General features: G+C 45.5%; 1 protein-coding gene across 1 annotated transcript; it reads right to left on the bottom strand.

Annotated features, from left to right (window-relative positions):
• Positions 1-2506: 2506 nt before the first annotated feature.
• USF2 (upstream transcription factor 2, c-fos interacting) lies at positions 2507-15790 on the bottom strand. Its single transcript, XM_078857143.1, has 10 exons — positions 14652-15790; positions 10713-10762; positions 10034-10152; positions 9259-9309; positions 8435-8483; positions 7744-7831; positions 6816-6874; positions 5551-5645; positions 5191-5319; positions 2507-4330 (listed from the first exon to the last, which is right to left on the bottom strand). Exons 1-10 carry the CDS (start codon positions 14684-14686, stop codon positions 4241-4243), a joined length of 765 nt encoding a protein of 254 aa, XP_078713269.1. The 5' UTR covers positions 14687-15790; the 3' UTR covers positions 2507-4240.
• Between the last annotated feature and the right edge of the window lie 5001 nt (positions 15791-20791).

Genomic DNA, 20791 nt, shown 5'->3' with positions numbered 1-20791 from the left:
ATCCTGTCTCCCCAACACACGTGGGTGGCGGTACCCCCATCCCCTTACCCAATCAGTGTTTACACAAAACATTAGATTGCACGTGAAGAAGAGCGCCCGTTCCTGAGGTCAATGTGAATGATTACACAACCTTTAATCGGTTTCGTTTACCTTCCCGGAAAGGAATATACCGTAAAACCCAACGATCATGAGTCATTATTTGGATTTATTGACAGGGCATTGGTGTCCGCCTGGGGCTGGATAACAGGCAACCCAAATTAACTATTTATCTTGTGAATTATTACCTAAGCTGTGTCCCAGGCTATCTGATGTGCGTTAGGCCTCCATGCGTGTACCTATTTTCCCAATTTATTACAATTGTCATATCAATAATGTCATGAGAAATATAACCCCTGAGGAAATCTATGCAGAGTACCCCACTTGTCAGAGAATGGCTGTGAAATAGATTTATTTTATAGGTCCTATCCCAATTAAAAACATCCTTTAAGTGACCTATTTATTCTTTACACAGGAGGGGTCAAGTGAGGGCTTCACTATTCTGGCAAATTGCCCGATGATGCTGGATGTAATTGCCAGCGAAACGTTGTACTAAAAAAAAATTGTAAATGTTGTGGATTCACTCTTCAACACACTGGTGGGCTAAAGTAGTGAACTATTTGTATTTTGTCAACGTGACACTTTTTTTACTGATTGGCCGTGTCGGGTGGTGGAGGATTACGACACGTTTATAAATAACGCGATCTAGCCCAAAAACATTTATTATGAATAACATTTGGTCGCGAAAGCCTACGTGTCTAACTGGGGTCATACTTTGCTGTACATTCTATTACGAGACTGCTGCATGACAGTCAAAGCAATATTTGTTTCAGAACTCAAACTTGGCCAAAGTGTGGTTACAAATGTAATGTTTTTTTGTGCAGCCACCGGAGGATTATAAAAGTCCTTATTATTAATCACGTGGCGTTTGAAAACAGCAACAAGCTACGTAAGTATTGTTATTGTTAGCTATACCACGGGATCCGGGGTGGTAGCTGAGTGGAATCCGCTTGTTCCACTCGAGTACACATGTTGTATTGGGTAGTCATCAGTGATATTCGTCTGATGGTTTGCACCTCACCGCATTCCCAGCTTGGCAAGTCGTTAAACTTTCGCTTATGGACACAGTTGACTGTGGCATATTTCATCACCGCTGAAGTTGCAAACTCATTACAAACAGTTGAGCAAAATGTATCTGGAAAAGCCTGCTTTCTGTGGGTGCTGGAGACAGAAGCTTCGATTATACTGGTAGGAACCACCTGGTTCCGCCAGCCCACAGGGGATTATTGTGTCCGTCCGTCGTGCATCAAAAAATGGGAGGGGTGGGGCTGGGTGGAGAGGGGAGGGTGGAGAGGGGCTGGGTGGGGAGGGTGGGGAGGGGCTGGGTGGGGAGGGTGGGGAGGGGCTGGGTGGGGAAGGTGGGGCTGGGAGGGGTGGGGCTGGATGGGGAGGGGCTGGTCACCCCGTGGTGCCCTTATAAAACTCAACGTTTAACCTACTCACGCCGGCTTGTGCCCGCCCTCACAGTCGGCCATATTTGCGGAATACACCACGCTGCCGTTGACCCTGGCCATTGACCGAGCAACCCAACGTTCCTACCAGCACCCTCCGCAGGAATGTGTTAGTTGCCACCAGTGGCGGCTCCTGCTAAATCTCTCAGGGGGGGCAAATGTCTGGATGATTGATAAGGATAAGGTCCACCCATGCAATGGATAAATTAACAGCTTAAGCATGTAAAGGCAACTTCACTTCTTTAATATTAATGAAAAATAAAGTGACTCTTACAATACATCTTGTTTGTTTCTATACTCACTATTAAAACAAACCACTCAAGTTTCTTTTATTAAAGATTCCACTAGGTGGCGACAAATTATATTGTTGGATGAAACGTGCTTACGTATGATGACGTAGCACGTATGATGACGTAAGCACGTTAGGGCGAGCCCTCCCGGAAGCCATAGAGAATGCATTGCAGCGCCCCCGTTCGAAAAAAAACATCTTTGAATGTAAGTCTATGGGACCACTCGGGGCGATTCTCAGCTGGAGGGAAATCGCCCAAAAAGAGGCGGTACTCCACAGAACGTAGCATGACGCTGATTGGACTATATCCAGAGGCACAGTGACGGCTAGCGTGACTCTGTGGTTGAATGACATTGGTGGTGCGTCGCCCAATCGCCCTAATGAAGAAACCGCCCCTGGTTGCCACCTGTAAGCGTTTGACCTGCACATTCCAGGAACTGGTATGTGTTTGGATGGCAGAAATTGCTTTGTTTCAAGACCTGGTGGTATTGTGGCAAACCGAATGACAGTACACCGCAGTTTTGACAGACCTGGGCTGAATGATACACGTCTGGTTTTGGGTAGTGGAAAAGGTGGAAAACCTAGCACTGATAGATGTGGCTCACGAGGATCAGTTCTATACAAGTGTAGCGCTTCAAATAAAGACACACACTACGTGAGTTGAGGCGATTCGTTTATTAACACTTTCCTTACGGGACGACTTCTATAATTGGTGTAGACGTATCTATATCACTGTGTAACCCGCTACACGCGAGGCTATTGAAGATTTCAACCCGACGTGACCCGACCCACCAAGCGTTACCCACAAATATGACCCTTTACTGTCCCCACGCTGCCCTTTTAGGCCCCGAGCGTGGCCTTCCCCCCCGTCCTCTGTCTATACCCCACTCCTGGCACCTCCCAGCAAGCTCGCTCCCTTGATTCCCCGAATGACGGGATATACCGGCATTACACAAGGGTTCAGAATGGCCAACGGTGGAATGACTCAAACGCCAATAGTTGCAGATACTAGATGATTAGGACGCAATGATGTTCAGAGCCCACAATGGAGTAAGACAATGATTGGGCAAGACAGGCCCCTTGTTGACATGACACGTCTCTTATGGGAAAATGGTTTCCGAGAAAAGATTCAGATTTTTGGAAATGGTGTTGACCTCCTGCACAAGCATTCATATCACTCGGAATGCAATCACCCATGATCTGCTTCCGCCCACGTAAAGCATATTTACAAAGTAACACTGATAAAAAGTCACGTTACATGAAATGTCAACACCAAGAAGTCATAAATGTAATCCAGTACTGCTGAACGCTTTTATTCAACCACGTGGTGAGTCTCACGATCGTGTTTAGAAGGCAGACTTTGACAAACAAATGTTTTGAAATGGGGATTTTTACAGCACAACAATTAATTTTTTCATTTTGAGATTTGGGCTAAAGCAGGGTGAGCATGGCCTGCCCTTGTCGATTGTGTCGGTGCCTCTTAAATTAACTCACATGGGGGGTGTGAGCTACAGAAATCAATTTAGACACAAGAACATGTTCAAAAAGTATTATATATTTTTTATTTTATTAAAGCAATGCTAATTGAACATGGAATAAGTGTAATTTATTTTAGCAAACGCAGGGCATGCAAGCATACATCCTTCAGAAGGAATAAAAGGCATTTGTCAATCCTTTGTACACAACCACGCTCAGTTAATACAAAGTGCGAAACTCACGTGTGTTATGTATGTCGAACTTATTTCGCACCGTACGTAGCCAACTGGGCTAATCTCGTAAATAAACCTGAAGTAAGACGAGACTACATATTATATTCAACGGAGAAAATGAAATTAATGTACGAGTGTGAAAGGTCATTAATAATTCCAAGCGTGACTGGAAACTACTTTTACAATATAAAAGAAAAAATAAACACATCTGAAACAGATATGGACTTAAAATATTCCACAATAAAGCAAAAAATACAAGCTACTTTAAAAAATTTCATTATATAATTACCAGCCTCCACCCATCACCGTCAGTGCACAGGATTGCCCCAACAAATGCTTGCGTCTCTGAACCACCACCATCCGCTGAACCCTTCACATCTTTAAATGAAATCTTTGAAAATAAAAGAACTCATAAAAACGTTTTAAGGATATCCACGTTAAATTGCGTCGCAGCATGGCAGAATACGACGATGCAGAGGAAGAATGGTGTTGGGACGTTCTGGACATTCGTCGTCCACCAGCAAGGCCCAAGGAGCCCTCGCCTGAGTTAGAGGACAAGTGGCGCAAGAAAGAAAGTCTTCCCCTTGAGCTGTCGAACAATTCAGGGGGCAGCTTGCGCTTCTCCTATGCTGCTTCCGCAGGGCAGGCCCACGGGATGCGACTGGATGGACCGCAGGCTGGGCTGGCTGTGGGCATCACTGCCCTGGCACAGAGCCCACCACCTCGATGCCGTGCTGCTGCAGCTGAGTTCGTAGCAAGGCGCTCTCATTCTTCAGCTCCTCGAACTGAACACACGCAACAATCAGGGCGTCATTCGTCTGTGCGATACGCCATTGGGGATTCCTCATCCCTCTTGTGAAGAAGACGGACACCAAGCAAGTAGTATTCACTTGCTCGCGATCGAGAAGTGGTGTGAGAAATGTGCTGTGATTGGATCATTTAAAACGGAGTTATAGATAATAAATGCAAACAAAATTGACGATCTTTATGATAAATTATAATTACACATTAATAAATCACGACAATGATCTATCTCAATCAGAGTGGGCCATCATAAAAATTAGATTAACAGAACACCAAAAATCCTCCCTTTCAGCAAGGTCAGATTTCTTTGTGCAAGTGCTCTCTGCACACCTCGAATGAGGCTGGTGCCACGCATAAGGCTATGGGTGGGACGAGCAACACAGCATACACCCCTCCACCTTTGCCTCTCTCGTGCTGATGCTCAAATGTGCACGAAGACAAAAAAAGACAAAGATTCCCCTGTAAAGCCTTAACAGACTGTTGGGGCAAGTGCTGTTAACGAGCACCTATGAAAGCCAGCATGGCACACGAGGTGGGGTGGGTGGCCAGCACCGCACCCGGCCGCCTTTGTCTCCCTAGTGGCGATGTTTACACTCCGCATGAGGTACTCATTTAAGACTGAGTCGACCTAGGGAAGGCACAGGACCGGTTCAAATAATCGTCACTGGTGTTGGCCGCGAGCGGGAGTCGAATTCGGGTTGCCAGGTTCGTAGCACAGCGCACTAACCGCTACACTACCACTCCCCACATGCGCACGCACACAGACACACTATCTATGGTTGTACACACACACACACACCCCCATGCATGCAGCAGCTCTATGCGCAAACTTCTGCCCAACCTGTTGCATCAGCAGCTCGTGCTCCAACTGAGTCCTCTCAGCCTCCTTGAGCTCCTCCTCCATGCGCTGGTTCGTCTGCCGCAGCTCTTGTATGTACTCGCACGCCTTTGACAGGACTCCACCCTTGCTCTGTGGGTTTGCACGTAGCGTAGCCGGATATCAGTCAGGGCGATCGGCTCTCCAATTCGCACTCGCCTGAGCATGCATTACGTTTGCTGGGGTAAAAAGTCCCACCAATCGCACAATTTTACAGGCACGTTGCAAAACCTCCCATTACGCTACTCGTATTGTGAGCGCGCCGCTGGTTTGTAATGGAAGGATAAAATGGGAATGAAAGACGGTGCGTGTTTGGAAATTCACCTGTACAGACTTCGTGTGGTCATTGGCGCAATCAGGGATGTACTTGGAAAGTTCTACGATCCAGTTATTGATTTTGTCTCTTCTTCGCCTCTCCACTGTAAAAAGACAAACAAATGAAATATTGGACGTTCGCAGAATGTAAGTGATGTGAATATTCTCAACTCCAGTTGCCGAGTTGGTCAGAAAACTCAGATTGCCTGCATATAAACAGGGAGCTATGACCATTGAGAAAATAGGTTTGATTTCCCACACCCGATGCAAATCCTACATTCTAAAACAGTCTGATGCTCTTAGCCCAACGACCGTTTATTGAACGAAAACATTTGTAAGTACAGGTTTTTACTTGAGCCCATATCAGAGCTTGCCAGGCAGACAGATTCAGAGTAAATCACTTTCTCATCTGCACACATGATGTTTGCAATCTTGAAGACTATTGGTCATACACCAACACTGTGGAATACAAGCTGTGCTCTACAAAGGTGAACATCGATTGTGGGATACAAACATTACATATCAATGCTTTAACAACCAATGCACAATTATAAATATCATTCTTAAATTGCGCAAAAATGGGGTTGGCATAGTAACACAGTGGTCAGCGCACTGCACTATGAACAAAGCGACCAGCGTTTAATTCCCGGCTTATGGCTAACATCAACAGCTGGTGATACCTGAATGTATCCTGTGTTTGCGAACCCACATGGACCAATCTTGATTTGAGGCTTTCGTGACTGCAGGAATCCATACTTTTGGTTCTTTCGGTAAAGTCACGTAAATAGAAAATAAAATAAATCACGACGTTTTGGGCGCAACACAAGCGTCAGTCATCAGGTTGGAAAGCATGGTCTGCTGCTGAGGCAGACTGTTTTAAAAGGTTTGAAATGGGTGTAGCTCAAGGGTTATAAAGAAGTGGTGAGGGCTAGTGATGTTAATGTGAGAAATTAGCATGTAAGATCTTACAGTTACATGCTAATTTCTCACATTAACATCACTAGCCCAGGCCACTTCTTTATAACCCTTGAGCAACACCCATTTCAAACCTTTTAAAACAGTCTGCCTCAGCAGCAGACTATGCTTTCACACATGTACCAGTATGGTGATGTATGGTCAAACAACTGGATCAGGGACAAGCAGCCTGGTTTTCTGGTGAATCATTAGGTTTCTGACTGCTATGGTCGCTGGCCGATTGATTGGGTGAATGAGTGGGTGGTGGAGGAAAAGGAAGGCTGTTGTGATGCCTGGTTGGAGCGAGGTGGGACGGGCACCTTCGTTGTGTTGCGCTCGCCGCCGCTCATCCCTGGGTGTGCGTGGCCCCTCGAGCTTCCTGAAAGTGAAGCAATCCACAATCAGTAAAGTCCATCAATAGACGAATATATAAAGCAGGGCTCCACTCGCAGCGACGGCACTTATATGTACACATCATGATGGTGTAGCCCCTAAATACCCGACTAAACCAGGGGTGGGATGCCCCCGGTATATCTGGGATGCAGTGGTGGGGAGATGTTAACTCCCTTGCCTGGTATACAGGAGGTTGTGGGTTCAATCCCGACCCTGACGCCTGTAAATTTATAGTTTGTATGTCTCTCTCCCAGTGGTGGCGTGGATTTTTGTCCAGGTCCTCCGGGTTTTCCCTCCACATTTAGAAATATGCGCTTAGAGTATTTGGCTGCTATAAATTTCCATGTAATGAGCCACTTCATTGGGCTATGATTTGTGGCCAGGTTGCTGCTAAAAAAAGAGCTATGTAGCTCAGTGGGCCTTTTCCTGGTAAAATAAATATCGTAGTACAATTTTTTGCCTGTTTTCATAATAAAGCTCCATTATTTTCATAAAGAAAATTACCCATTTATATAGTTTTTTTATGTTTTAAAAATATAAATCTATGTAAAAAGTAAAAAAAATATATTCTGCAATGCACAAGTCAATGCCACAGGAGTTATTGTGCAGCAGAAAACTGGGACTGCCCAACGCGTGATGTTTCTGTGCGGCGTGGAGATCAGATAACAAGTCAGCATTGCTTTGCACGCAATTAAATTTTTGTAGCTTCGGGAGTGTAATTTTCTATTTGAGGGGTTCTCTAAAAAAAAAAACTGTAATAATGCACAAGAAGATACATGTCTAGGAGAAAATGTACGTAAAAGCCACAAGTGTGGGGTGCCTGATGTGCGCATATGTGAGAAGTGAGACTCGTACGGGGTGTATGGGTGAGTACGGGGAGCGATGGGTCTTTGAGCCCCTCCCTGCAGAACATCCTGCGGTGCCATCATCACGTAGAATTGGCCTTAAACAGAAACAAGGTTTGTTAAACAAAGCATAAACAGCCTTCATGGCACTCTTCTCAAATCATCCAACATCCAATAAAATGATCGATCCACTGCTGGTTGAAGGCCTCCCCACGACGTCGCAATTCCTCGTGGTCCTGTGATGCCATAATCCATCTCGCTCCTGCACATGAGCTGATCTCATCGATGCCTCTCCACGGTGATTCTCCTCTAAGGCCTACACTCTCTTTTGGCTTGCACTCTATAACCAATCTCGTCCATCAGCCAAGTCAACTTACTTTTCAATGTCCACTTCCCATTTTGTTCTCTTATCCGTGTGTACCTCATTCTGTCAGCTAACATAAGTGACGAGAGAGTCATCTGAAATTATGGTCTTGGCCCTCAATTCATCAAACCCACACTGACCAGCTTGGTTAAGCATTTTCAAAAACCCCTGTGACAGATGCCACATGAAGAGGCCTTCATCAGACAGTGACCTGATACAGGACTGCACTCTTAATGCACTTCCTAAACAAGGGCACAATGTTTACATGAACATGTTGATACAGGGAAGCATGACCAAGTAACGTCTCACGACAATGGAAAATCCAAGAGTACGATACCATCAGAGGCTGGGCTGCCGGCTCCGCCGAAGGGACTCTGGATCACGGCCTGCAGGGAGACAGGGCACAACTGTTACGACAACGCCTCGCACGAAGGAGCAGGCAGCTTTCAATGGATCCACACGAATACACGCGCGCCCACATGCTACGTACGCACACAAAAAAATTAACCAATGCGGTATCTAAATGCGACCGCATTCCAAGACTACTTACACACACATGCGAACGCGTGTAAATTTACCTGCACAGGATTTCAACCCATGCAGTGTACAAAGCCACACATCTATTACACGTGCACACACACCCACAACTGTGCTACATCCATTACAACACACACAGACTTTGGTTTTATAAGTAGATATAAACGGATTACATATTAAATTACAGCTGGAGTTCCACTATAAGGTTGACTGAAGAAAGATACTCCTTTTGTAAATTGCGGTTAATAATAACCTAATTACTTTTAATGTAGTTTCATTTATGCCATTATTGCTTCATACCATTTTTGCTTTCTTAATATCCGTTTTGCTTATATTGAACTGTTACCATAACAATTACCTATCTTGTCCCTATGTACAACAAAGTAACCATTAAAATGCATCACTTTGCGACATCTGTAGAATCACCAATCCCTGATAAGCCAGTCCTCAACAGGTGAATCAACACGCCCCTTGTAATCCCTTTGCAAATGTTAAAATTGCTCAAGTGTATACACACACACATGGAAATGCTTCCGAACAAAACGGTCCCTATAATCAACGGCATGAGATTCACTCCACCATGTGTGTGCGTGTCTCAGCTCTGCCCTGCAAGAGCCAACTTACCGTCGTCTGGCCCTCCCCTTGGCTGTCTACCTGTACCACCCGGTACGTCACCTGCGAACATCAAAGCGGAAAAGCGCCAACGCAAATTGTCACGTGTGATACGACGAAACTACTTGGGTTTAAAAATGCTTTCACGTTTCATTTGATACTTCATAACGCTTGGTTCGTCTTTCACACTTCTGGTTGCTTAGTGTTTTAAGTAAGAAATGTTAATTATTGACTGCAACATCATTGACCAATGTGATTGGCTATCATTTTCAAAGTTTTGAAAAATGAATTGGTTTTATATTAACAGGTTGTGCAAAAGTGGTTCAACAAAATTGGTTTACTCTCCTTCATGTAAAACATGACTATTGTATATTTCTGGAAACAAGACCAAAACTACTATTAACACGAAACATTCAAATTCACCACCACCACTACCACGGGTATAAAGTAAAGTAAAAAATTAGCGTCAGATGACATTTTTACGTTGTATGACTCAAAACTCCAGGCGCTCATAGGTGGCTGCATTGCTGTTAGGTTCCGAGCAGCAGAAAGCAGTGCAGCAACATCCATTGTGATATTGTCCATCGAAACCCTCAGTCTTTGCTGCTCACCTTCACTAACCCGCACTGATTAGCTTGGTGAAGTACGGTCAAATTAACTCCTATGCCCCGTAAGCGGTGGGGAGGCCCTCGTCCAGCAGTGGATGGATCAAAGGGCTGCACCTGTACACAACTAAAGACGCAGAGTGCAAGCGTGGACGTGGCCCGACCGGCTGTCCGCCACTCACCTGGCCGTCGCTGCTCTCAGTGCGGAACTGGTACTGTATGCTGGGGTCGTTGAACGCAGTGGCCTGCTGCACACTCGCGATCGCCACAGCCGTATGATCGTCGGCGCCCGATCCGTCTCCTGCGCTCGTTCACGCACACGCCCATCAGATGATGCACCACCAACAACAACAACAACCGCCGCCATTCGCCACTAAGTGGCAGTGACGTCACCATGCCGCTTTTGCCTGGGTATGTGCCCTTTAAGGCCATGTGAAGTGTCGCCCACTGGCAGGTCATGAGACAGACCCAGGTGCCATGGGTTGGCTGAGATGACTGGCTAAGATGACTGGCTGAGATGACTGGCCGATGCACCACCTATGCCCCTACTGTGCCAGGTAATGATGGATCACCACCTCTGCCACCCACAGAACGAGTAGTGTCTTTGCATGTGCTCACTCCCCCCACCCTGCTCGCAGGGTCAGGGTCGACCTGAACATTTAGGGACTACAGCAGTCTCGTGGGAATTACAAACCCCCACCCCTCCCACCACAACATTTGCACACTTCAATCGTGGCTTCAATCGACTATTGAGCTGCAACACACTCTTCGTGATTTGCACAGAAAGTTGAGTCACGTTTTTCGTGCATGCAGAATTATTTTGTCATGCAGAGACGTTAATGTAAACCAGAGAAGCCTTACCCTCCTGCATTTGCAAAGATCCTTCGTCTCCGTCGTGACTTTTGTCCTGACTGCAAAAACATGGAACACAAGTCACCAACCACCGCACAATCTCACCAGAATTATCATCAACATCTTTCCCACAGCGAGTTACCGTCGATTTCACATGGAATAAAAATGACAACCCGAATACTTACACGAATACTTTAGCAAGAAACAGCTTGCGCTTTAAACCCAATTTTAAACGTTTCATTTGTTTCAACACTGCCGCCACTCACTCATGAATAAAATACAGTTTCTGACAAACTATGCACGCTTTAAGTACTGTGGTAAACAGCAGCTTCCCAAAGCCGTGCCATGTGACGCTATCGAAGTCGCCAGGGGCTGCATTGCAGACTGGAGGACATCGCAGTCATGTGACTTCAAATCTCACAAATTCACTTGCCATGCTGACACCCAAAACTCGTTAAACTTTGTGTTTATTTTATCCATACAGGTCTGTTCTGTACGTTGACATTGTAATAGTTGTGCCAGAGAACATCGTGTATTCCAGAAACTAGGACGAATGTCACATCTCTATTTTTAATGTCATATTATTGTCGAAGTTTTTTGTGTTGTGACACGTTGTTAAGCGAATTTGTAAATATGTATCTTTTTTAACAATGCGGCTGTTTTACATGCAATGTAATGCGAACATACCCAATAGCTCAACGCGCCAAGTCAGTGGAAATTATAGAGAAATACGGGCAATTTAAGTTAAAACATAATAAAAAGGAGAGAAATAATGGCAAGAGTAACGCTTCAAGTTATGGCCGGGTGTATTCAACGTTGGTCACTTCCTGTGGAACCCAGATTTGTCAATCCTGACAGTTCATATTCAGCCAGCATCCCCTAACGCTGCAAAACAAAATCACCGAAGCAGTGAGCCACATTGCAGAAGTTGGAATTCCAATAAAATATTTCGCAAAAGTTTACCACTTGAGAGTGCAGTCAAAGCGTACATTTCTGAAATATATAAAAAAATATGTCTGCAGCAGCTGTTTCTGCTGGAAGCCTTCTCGGTGGAAACATTTATGTAAACTTGGAAAAAACTTCTACGAAAAGATGAATGTAACGAGATCCAAGGTGCTACCAAATCATGCCAACTTGACCGCGCTTAGCTCTACCCTCTCACCCCCTCTTTAAGAAGTAACAACCGACCATATCGGCAAACATTGATCATCAGACACCACTAAGCAAAGATTTGGATAGGCGGTCCTATAGGCTTGCCGCAAGTACTAGGCATAAAGCGGACGATAAGAGTTGTCAGAAAAAATCCATAACCAAAACAACACTCCTGTTGCTTTTGGCATGGCTCTACAGTTTGACCAACACGGCGGACTGTGGTGATGTGACCGAGGGGGTTAGCGGCTTGGTCAGCGGAGTTTGCACGCAAAGCCTACCAGGCTTTTTTGTTGTTCTAGTTTTCCATTCTGCACCAATTATATACCAACTCTGATATCAGCATCCAGGCCCAAAAAAACAATGCCGTTTGTATTAGAGAACTTCTTACAAAGCCATTTTATTATTTGGGAATCTCAACAATAACACGGGAATTTTTCACTTTGCGTTGCCCTTGAAAAATAGCTTCTGAGCTCAATGGGTTTAACTCGGGGAAATAAACTTCTGTACTTCTTCTGTAATGAGCTAGCAGTGACACTTACGGGTCATAACCATGACATCCTTCAAGGGACAACTCATTTGCAAAATGTGCCACTAGGTAAACTAGGGGTTAGATGCATGCCTATGTTTTAATGAACCCTCACAGACGGGCCTGACTGATCCGCGAAAGAAAAATGTTAGGTGCTTTATTAAGCAGTCATTGGTGTTGGGGGGACTATTCAACTTGCAACTCGTGGGATCCTAATTGCATTTTGGGTATAATTAAGGAGTCTCAAGATCTGCCATGTCCTAACAATGCCACCTTATTAGTGCCCAAGCCAGCCATCCACCTCTAACCCGGCAGGAATTTCCAAGTGCAGGTCACCAATGATGACTATAACCTCGAAATGCCTACCTTTTCATGAGAAATTGCAATACGGATTTGGAATCCACTCGTTTTCATAAAAAAGGTCATTCATGAGTTTATCGAAGAGTAGTTTTTAGCACAGTACTGCTATTTAAATCACACAATAAACGCAGTCACAAATATAAACTTCAACAAACATTATGCTTAAACATCTCATGGAGACACATATCATTAATCCACTAGGTACATGCAGGCATAAGAAATGTTAGATCGCCAAGCACTAAAAAACAGCAAGTGCTCAACTACACGTGGGAGAATGGTGTGATGTGTTTTAACGGAGATCCATTGACTGAATAATATCAGGATTTAAATTACTTTAGTCAGGGTATGGGCCTACCTTATTTGGGTCAGGATTATTGTGATGATGGAGTTGGGTTTATAAGTCAAGGCCGAGTTACATAAACTGCCCATGTGTTTGGGGAAAAAACCAGGCCAAGACAAAAATCAATTTAATTACAATGCCGCTGGATCACCATCTCTTCATTGCAGCAAAGCAGTGAGGCCAACAGGGCTTTTAAACAATCAACTAAGCCCGAAATTAATAAGTCAGACTCTCAGATAGGACTAGTCTGTTAAACATTTCATATGTAATCCAGTGCCAAGTGTGTGTTTGTATATAAAATGTATGAACATACTGTGTTCTGATCAGCTGAGCAGCACAATTGCAAAATAAGTCTGCACAAAGAGGCCACAAGGCTGCGTAGAGGTTTAATGTTTAATCTTTGGTTACAGACAAGTCGTGCATTTGCCAAACAAATAATAATGGTCGTGGATGCTTGGTGTGGTTATAGCCTCGAATGCACACATGTCAGTTCACCTATGAAGATCTACATAACATTTACAGCCCTGTCAATCCAATGATGAACGAGTGCCTCACACCATGCAGATCATGGGGGGATTATTTCACCACGCTGGTTATTGCGGAGAGCACAGACGTGGAAGCATAGAAGTTCGCGTGGGTTTTGCCGCACTGCCCTCTGCTGCACACCACGTAGCCCTGTTGCCTATGATATCTGTTATACATGAAGATCCATCCGAGCACTAACCAAGTTCACGACCATGTCAGATGCCGTGCTACGCCTAGTTTATTCATGCAAAGCATTCACTCAAGAGACGGCTCCGGAAATGTGTCCATTCCGACAGCCCTGTATATATAGAATATATCCAGTGGGCATCCCTGTAATTTGTCCCTTGAGTCAAGAGAGATGTACCCATGGGGTTTATTTTCTCCAGTTGATTTTCTAGTCACATCCACAGTAGAACTGTACAGTGTAGGCATGTAGTTTATAATTAGTGTGTAATCATATACCTATAGGGTTCATGTAAGATATCCCTGGCGTATGTATTTGCAGGGATAACCCTGTAGTCTATCCCTACACTACAGTATACTTTTCTCGACACATCTCTGGAGAGAATCTGTGTATATATTTCCCCAGCGTATCTTTTAGAAGCAAATGTTGGTATAGATTTTTGGCGAATGTAGATAATTAATCTTTCGCAGTTAATCTATGTTGGGTATCTTTAGGTAGGTATTACGACTGCAGCAATACTGAAGACCAAGTCTGCACAAGGGCCATCCATGATCCACGCACTGGTTTAATATTTGATTACAGGCGAGTCGAGCATTTCCCAAACCAATAAGACTCTCAGAAAATTGACATTCGCCAAAACCTGTCAAGTTAACCCACGATAGATCTCTCTAACAAGTACCCGTCTGTGTATGTGCGTGTCTACACGCTGTACCGTTAGCCCATAATATATTGCGCCGTCACCCATCCTCCCCCTAAAACCCCGTGGTTTGTGTGGCCACACACCGCAGTCATCACGCACACACGTGCTCCTCGCCTCTCGTTGTGGGAGGAGGCACCCCACCAACTCGCACTCTCACTCACCCGCTCGCCTCCATGCCTTGCTCCAACATCTCCATGCGGCTCCGGTAGTCCCGGCAAGTATCAACTTTGAAGAGGAGTGAGAAGGGCCCGGGCCGAGCCGGGCCCGGTGGTTAGGGTCGGCTAAGGGAGGGTTGGAGGAGTTTTGTGGTCGGGAGAGGGGGGTACGGGTAGGGGGTAGACAAGCCGGGCACGCAGCCACGTGTGCCGGGTAGGGCGTCTAGGCGAGGCCGGTGCTGCGGGCTGGGCCCTGCTGACAGGAGGGCCCAGAGGGACGCACTCCCGAGGTCCGTGTCGAGGTGACGATGCGGGTAGCGACGAATGTGGCCCCTGGGGCGGGTTCGGGGAAGGCCCCGGCTGGTAATCGAGTCGGGGTCGGGCAAGGCCCGAGTCGGGGTCGGGCAACTTCGGCGTTTTAAAGGACGGCGAAGAACGGGGATGGGGTTTTACAGTCGGGTAAATTAATAGAGCTTAAAGGTTTGGGGTGGGGGTTGAGGTTAGCCAGGGGGTAAAGTAGCTGTGGGCAAGGGTGAATTTACAGGGTCAGACTGTTGTTGAGCAGAGCAAGGTTAACAGGAGAGAGAGGGGGGGTCAGACAGCAAAGCTCAAACGTCACAAACGAAACGAGGCCGGCAATAAATTAGGTCACCGGCTAAATTATGTCAGCCCAAATGTAATCCCTCAAGGCAGGTCTGCTGGAAGCCATGCGACGAGCGGTAAAACAAGAGTGCCAGATCGGGCTCAACGCACAAACCACGCGCCTCTGTCACATCAAGCTCGGCAAGAGGGTGGCGGAGATGGCTTGGAAGAGGGGAAGAAGAAGGAGAAGGACGCAGAGGCAGGCGAGAGAAGAGGAGGCAGCAGAGGAGGCGGTGTTGTTGTTGTTAGCGGCGGCCCCGTCCCGCGGCTGCGGCCCGGGCCCGGGCCGGGCTTTTGAATCGCGTTCCTCCTCGCGGCGTTGATCACGCGGACACAACACGGGGTCATGTGAGCGGAGACGCCCGCCACCACCAGCAGCAGCAGCGCCAATATGGCCACGTGAGGAGGGGCGGGGAGACGACGACGACGCGCGGATCTCTTCCTCCTCCTTCCTCTTCCTCCTCCCCGCCACTGGCGTCGCTGCCGCCGCCGCCGTCGATCGCCGTCGTCCTCGTCTCACCCCCACCCCCCACACGCTGCTCTACGAGGGCGGAGGGGCGGGGCGGCGGGGGAGGGTGAGAGGGAAAAAGCGGAACGGAGTTTTTGAGTTGAAGTTTTCGTGACTGCAGGGATTCGTTTTCTTTGGTTCTTTCGGTAAAGTCACGGAGAAAGGAAGTAATAAAATAACGAAATTATTTATTTATTTCCCTTGTTTTATTTGTATTATTTAGCTTCTATGTGACTTTACCGAAAGAAGCAAGAATAGGAGTTTTCGTTGTTTGTGGTTCCGCGCGACGGAATGGATTGCATTTTGCGACGGTTTACGTGAGACGAGGAAAGTGCATTTTTATAGTTCAACACAGATGACAATTATAACAAACAAAAAACTTGTTCTGATTTTTTTGTGCAATTATAAACACCGTGGACTTTAAAGGGAACAGAAAAATATATACAATAGGTGGCGTTTCGGACACTTGTCTTTTTATTGCAAATTTGATGTGTTATGAAAACGCAATTGTTATTTATGCTAATTAATACAAACATATGACGTATAAAAACGATTAAAAACCAGTAACCGTTTTTCCGCAGTAACCCATCTCTCCACATTGTGCCCTTCTGGGGGTGCATAATTTCATGAGCGTTTGTGTATACAAGCTGATGGGATGTGTTTAAAAAATTGTTTTACGGAGACCGACTCGCTGTCTTTCCGACAGCTCTGTTTCTTCACCTGAGGACGGCTGCCTGTGTTGTGGCCGAAACGTCGTGATAATTTTTATTTTATCATGTTTTATTTTTATTATTTCCCTTCTACGTGAGTTTACCGAAATAACCAAAAAGATTAATCCCTGCAGTAACGAAAACTTTAAATCGAAAAATGCAGCGAGAAGTTTTTTTTTAATATTGTCTTTGACCTGGGATATTAAGGATTTCTTGCTCCAGTCCGGGATTTCTGGCTCCAGTTCAAATAATCCGCTCCGCGATTTTCTGCTCGCCGACAACGCGCGGACTATTTTTTTCTCCGCGCACGCGTTTAGTTTCGTTTTCCCGGGTTCCGCGCTTTTAAGCCAGCGTTTATTTATCTTGGGAGGTTTTATTAAATATATATATGCTCCGTATAATTTCGCCGGTGAAGAATTTGCGCTAAAATTCACTCGGGACTTGTTCGCGGTCGCGTTAATTAGTGGTTTGACGGCGTTACGAAGCAAACGGCGTTCAAACCAGGGCGGTGATGCGGCTCGGCGGATTGTGCGCCTGCGTGCAATGTCTACTCCGCAACAAGGCCCGAGAGAGAATAAAAAATGTTATATTTGTTAATAAGATATTAACGGCGCGTATTTAAAGAGTTTAAACGCAATTGGCGATAACGAACAAAAGTTTTGGAATAACTGCGCAGTCTAACAAAAAAGGACGTTCGGAATGAAAAATCGCGGGAGAAATACCTCCGATGCGAGTGATCGCTAATCGTTAACTGTTAATTAAAATGTAAAGACCACTCACAATCTACGGATGGTCTTCTCTTCTTCTTCTTTAAGGTTGCATCTGTCGACGAGGTGTGGAATTTCATCACGAAGCAAAGACGGTGGTTGTGTAATCGCCTACACGAGTCGAGCTTTTGTCTTTAAATCGCCTTCGCCGTTTAATTGCAGATTATTGGAAATCTTGTTTTTCAATTATCTTATATTTTAATCCACGGATTATCGATACCTGTCAAGCCATACGGTTTAACCGTATTGTTGTCGAGGGAAATTGCGTTTTCAGGTCCACACGGTGTACAGCCGTTTCAATACGGGCAAAAAAACATTTAGTTTTTGTCTATTTGTGTTTATCCCTTGTGATGGGAATTTGTAGGTTGAAGATTTATAAGCGGCATGGGATGACCAGTAAGTTCTGAATTTGTCTCTAATAAGGCGAGGGCACTTGATGATTTTACGGGTGTTTAGTGGTGATTGTGTTTCTCCCTTGTGATGGTACTCTGTAGGATGAACGTTGACGATTTATAAGCGGCATGGGATGACCAATAAGTTCTGAATTGGTCTCTAATAAGGCGAGGGCACTTGATGATTTTACGGGTGTTTAGTGGTGATTGTGTTTCTCCCTTGTGATGGTACTCTGTAGGATGAACGTTGACGATTTATAAGCGGCATGGGATGACCAATAAGTTCTGAATTTGTCTCTAATAAGGCGAGGGCACTTGATGATTTTACGGGCGTTTAGTGGTGATTGTGTTTCTCCCTTGTGATGGGACTCTGTAGGATGAACGTTGACGATTTATAAGCGGCATGGGATGACCAATAAGTTCTGAATTGGTCTCTAATAAGGCGAGGGCACTTGATGATTTTACGGGTGTTTAGTGGTGATTGTGTTTCTCCCTTGTGATGGGACTCTGTAGGATGAACGTTGACGATTTATAAGCGGCATGGGATGACCAATAAGTTCTGAATTGGTCTCTAATAATGCGAGGGCACTTGATGATTTTACGGGTGTTTAGTGGTGATTGTGTTTCTCCCTTGTGATGGGACTCTGTAGGATGAACGTTGACGATTTATAAGCGGCATGGGATGTCCAATAAGGTCTGAATTTGTCTGTAATAAGGCGAGGGCACTAATGATTTCACGGGTGTGTAGTAGTGATTGTGTTTCTCCCTTGTGATGGGACTTTGTAGGTTGAACGTTGACGATTTATAAGCGGCATGGGATGTCCAATAAGTTCTGAATTGGTCTGTAATAAGGTGAGGGCACTAATGATTTTGCGGGTGTGTAGTGTTGATTATGTTTATCCCTTGTGATGGGACTTTGTAGGTTGAACGTTAACAATTTATAAGCGGCATGGGATGACCAATAAGTTCTGAATTTGTAATAAGCCGAGGGCACTAATGATTTCACGGGTGTGTAGTAGTGATTGTGTTTCTCCCTTGTGATGGGACTTTGTAGGATGAAGGTTGACGATTTATAAGCGGCATGGGATGACCAATAAGTTCTGAATTGGTCTATAATAAGGCGAGGGCACTGATAAGGGGTTGACGGGTATGATTGACGTATTCATTCTCTAAAGGTTCTAGTTCACAACCATATGTGTGTTGTATATGTTGGTTATCAAAATTTGTTATGTTGTATGCGTGCGTGGGTGAAATTATTATGTTGTATATGTGGGTTATGAATATTCAGTGAAAATAATAATAATCAAATGAAATTTGGCCAAATGTGTAATTATCCGGAAATATGTTAATTTATGTAATTATGCACATTTAATTATGCCAATTCGAGAGGTAATCGTAGTAATTATGCGAGTGGGTGTAATTATGATAATGCAAGTCGTTATGATAACCAGACCCCGCCTCGGTGACGAGGGTGGGTTATCGATCGGAATAAGGCAATTAATCGTATGCAGTTATGCAGGTGTGGTGTAAGTATGCAAGATTAACTTAGATTAACTCGGCATCGTTGTCTAGGTTCGTCTCATTCTCGCTTTAACATTCCCAGAGTGGGTATTCGTGGTTATATTTTAGGTCCCCGGTTCACCCCGTTATCGCTTTAACATTTACTGAGTATGTATTAGTGTGTTTATTAAGGTCACCAAGTTCAGATCTCAACGCAGAAGCAGATCTTATGCATAGATTTCAGGAAAGAATCACACAACCACTTCTGTATTAATCAATTTATTACTAATTCAACCTCAACTATGATATAGTATGCGAACTCTCAATCCCGGAACGTCAACACGGCATCAATACAGTATCATCAACGATTGTCTGATTTCACTTTGACAACGGCACATGGATCCCGCATAACGCGATGGTTGTTAGTGAGAGAGAGTCGTTAAAATATGCAAATACTATGCTAAGAAAAACCTTAACGTTAATGAATGATTATACTCAATATTGTTCACGCAGTACCGCACTCCTTATTGATCATACGCAACCCTTATCACGTTGTTAGCACCTTGGGTCACGGGACAGTTGAATATTCTGTAGAGGATGCGAGTACGTGCGGCGATTATGACTGAAAGATACTTGAAAGATTATACGGCGATAAAAAAAACACAATCAAAAACAGTTATTATTCTTAAAGGCACCAATCTCAACAGATACATCGGCAGGTTATCTGACAACAGAATGGCTCGGAGTAAGGGCCTGCGACGGTGCTCCTTTTCCGAAGATCGTTATCTTATACCAAGTTTACTAATTGGGGACCAGATCACCTGATAAGGATCTGGTGGGCCACCACTCCCCACGTGAGCGTGGCTCGGCGGAAGGAGGTGCCAAGAATCAATTCGTATTGATGGATCTGTTGGGAATTTATGCGATTAAGAGTACAGCCCACTAAATATTAAAGATAAAAATTACGAATACACTTATAAACGACGGATGGCCATCACTCGGTCTCGTTGTGATGCCTTCACAGCCACGGATGGCTTATGGGTTCGAGTGTGTTTGAGTGGTAAGAGTTGTCTTGAATAGTCAGTGTTCGGAGTCGGTTCTTTATGTCAAACAGACGCCTGGTGGTCGTGTGGTGAGGGGGCGGTGCGCGTCATACGTATCAGTCGCTCCCCTGTCACCGTGGTGAACTGGTTCGGATGCCCGTTGATATGCTGTCGCAGTTCGGAACCCGGTCGGTAGGTGGCGCCCACAGCTCGCTCGCAGCGTGCAGTGTTGGGTCGTCGACCAGGGTGAGCACGGAGCCTCGTCGCCAAACCGCGACCCTCCCCACTCCGGCGGCAGCAGAGACCTCCGACTCGGCAGAGGTTGACCCACGCAGGCCGAGTTGAGCTGTCAAGCGGGTCTTGCCCGCCTGCAGAGGAGATGGGGAGCCGCTTGAGTCGAGCCCCGAGAGCCGGCTCCGGTGAGCCGATCGAACTCGGCTGAGTCCCAGACGAGCTGAACAGTCGAGCCGACCCGCTGGTCGCAGCTCGCTCCTGAGTCGACCCTCCCGGTCGAGCTGGTTTCCAATGCTCAGGGTCCTTTCTTTTATGCCGAAAAATCCTTTTTGGATCCTGCCCACAAGGCG

Source organism: Lampetra fluviatilis, chromosome 5, assembly GCF_964198595.1.
Source record: "Lampetra fluviatilis chromosome 5, kcLamFluv1.1, whole genome shotgun sequence".
NCBI lineage: Eukaryota > Metazoa > Chordata > Hyperoartia > Petromyzontiformes > Petromyzontidae > Lampetra > Lampetra fluviatilis.
This window is presented reverse-complemented; position numbering and strand designations above follow the sequence as displayed.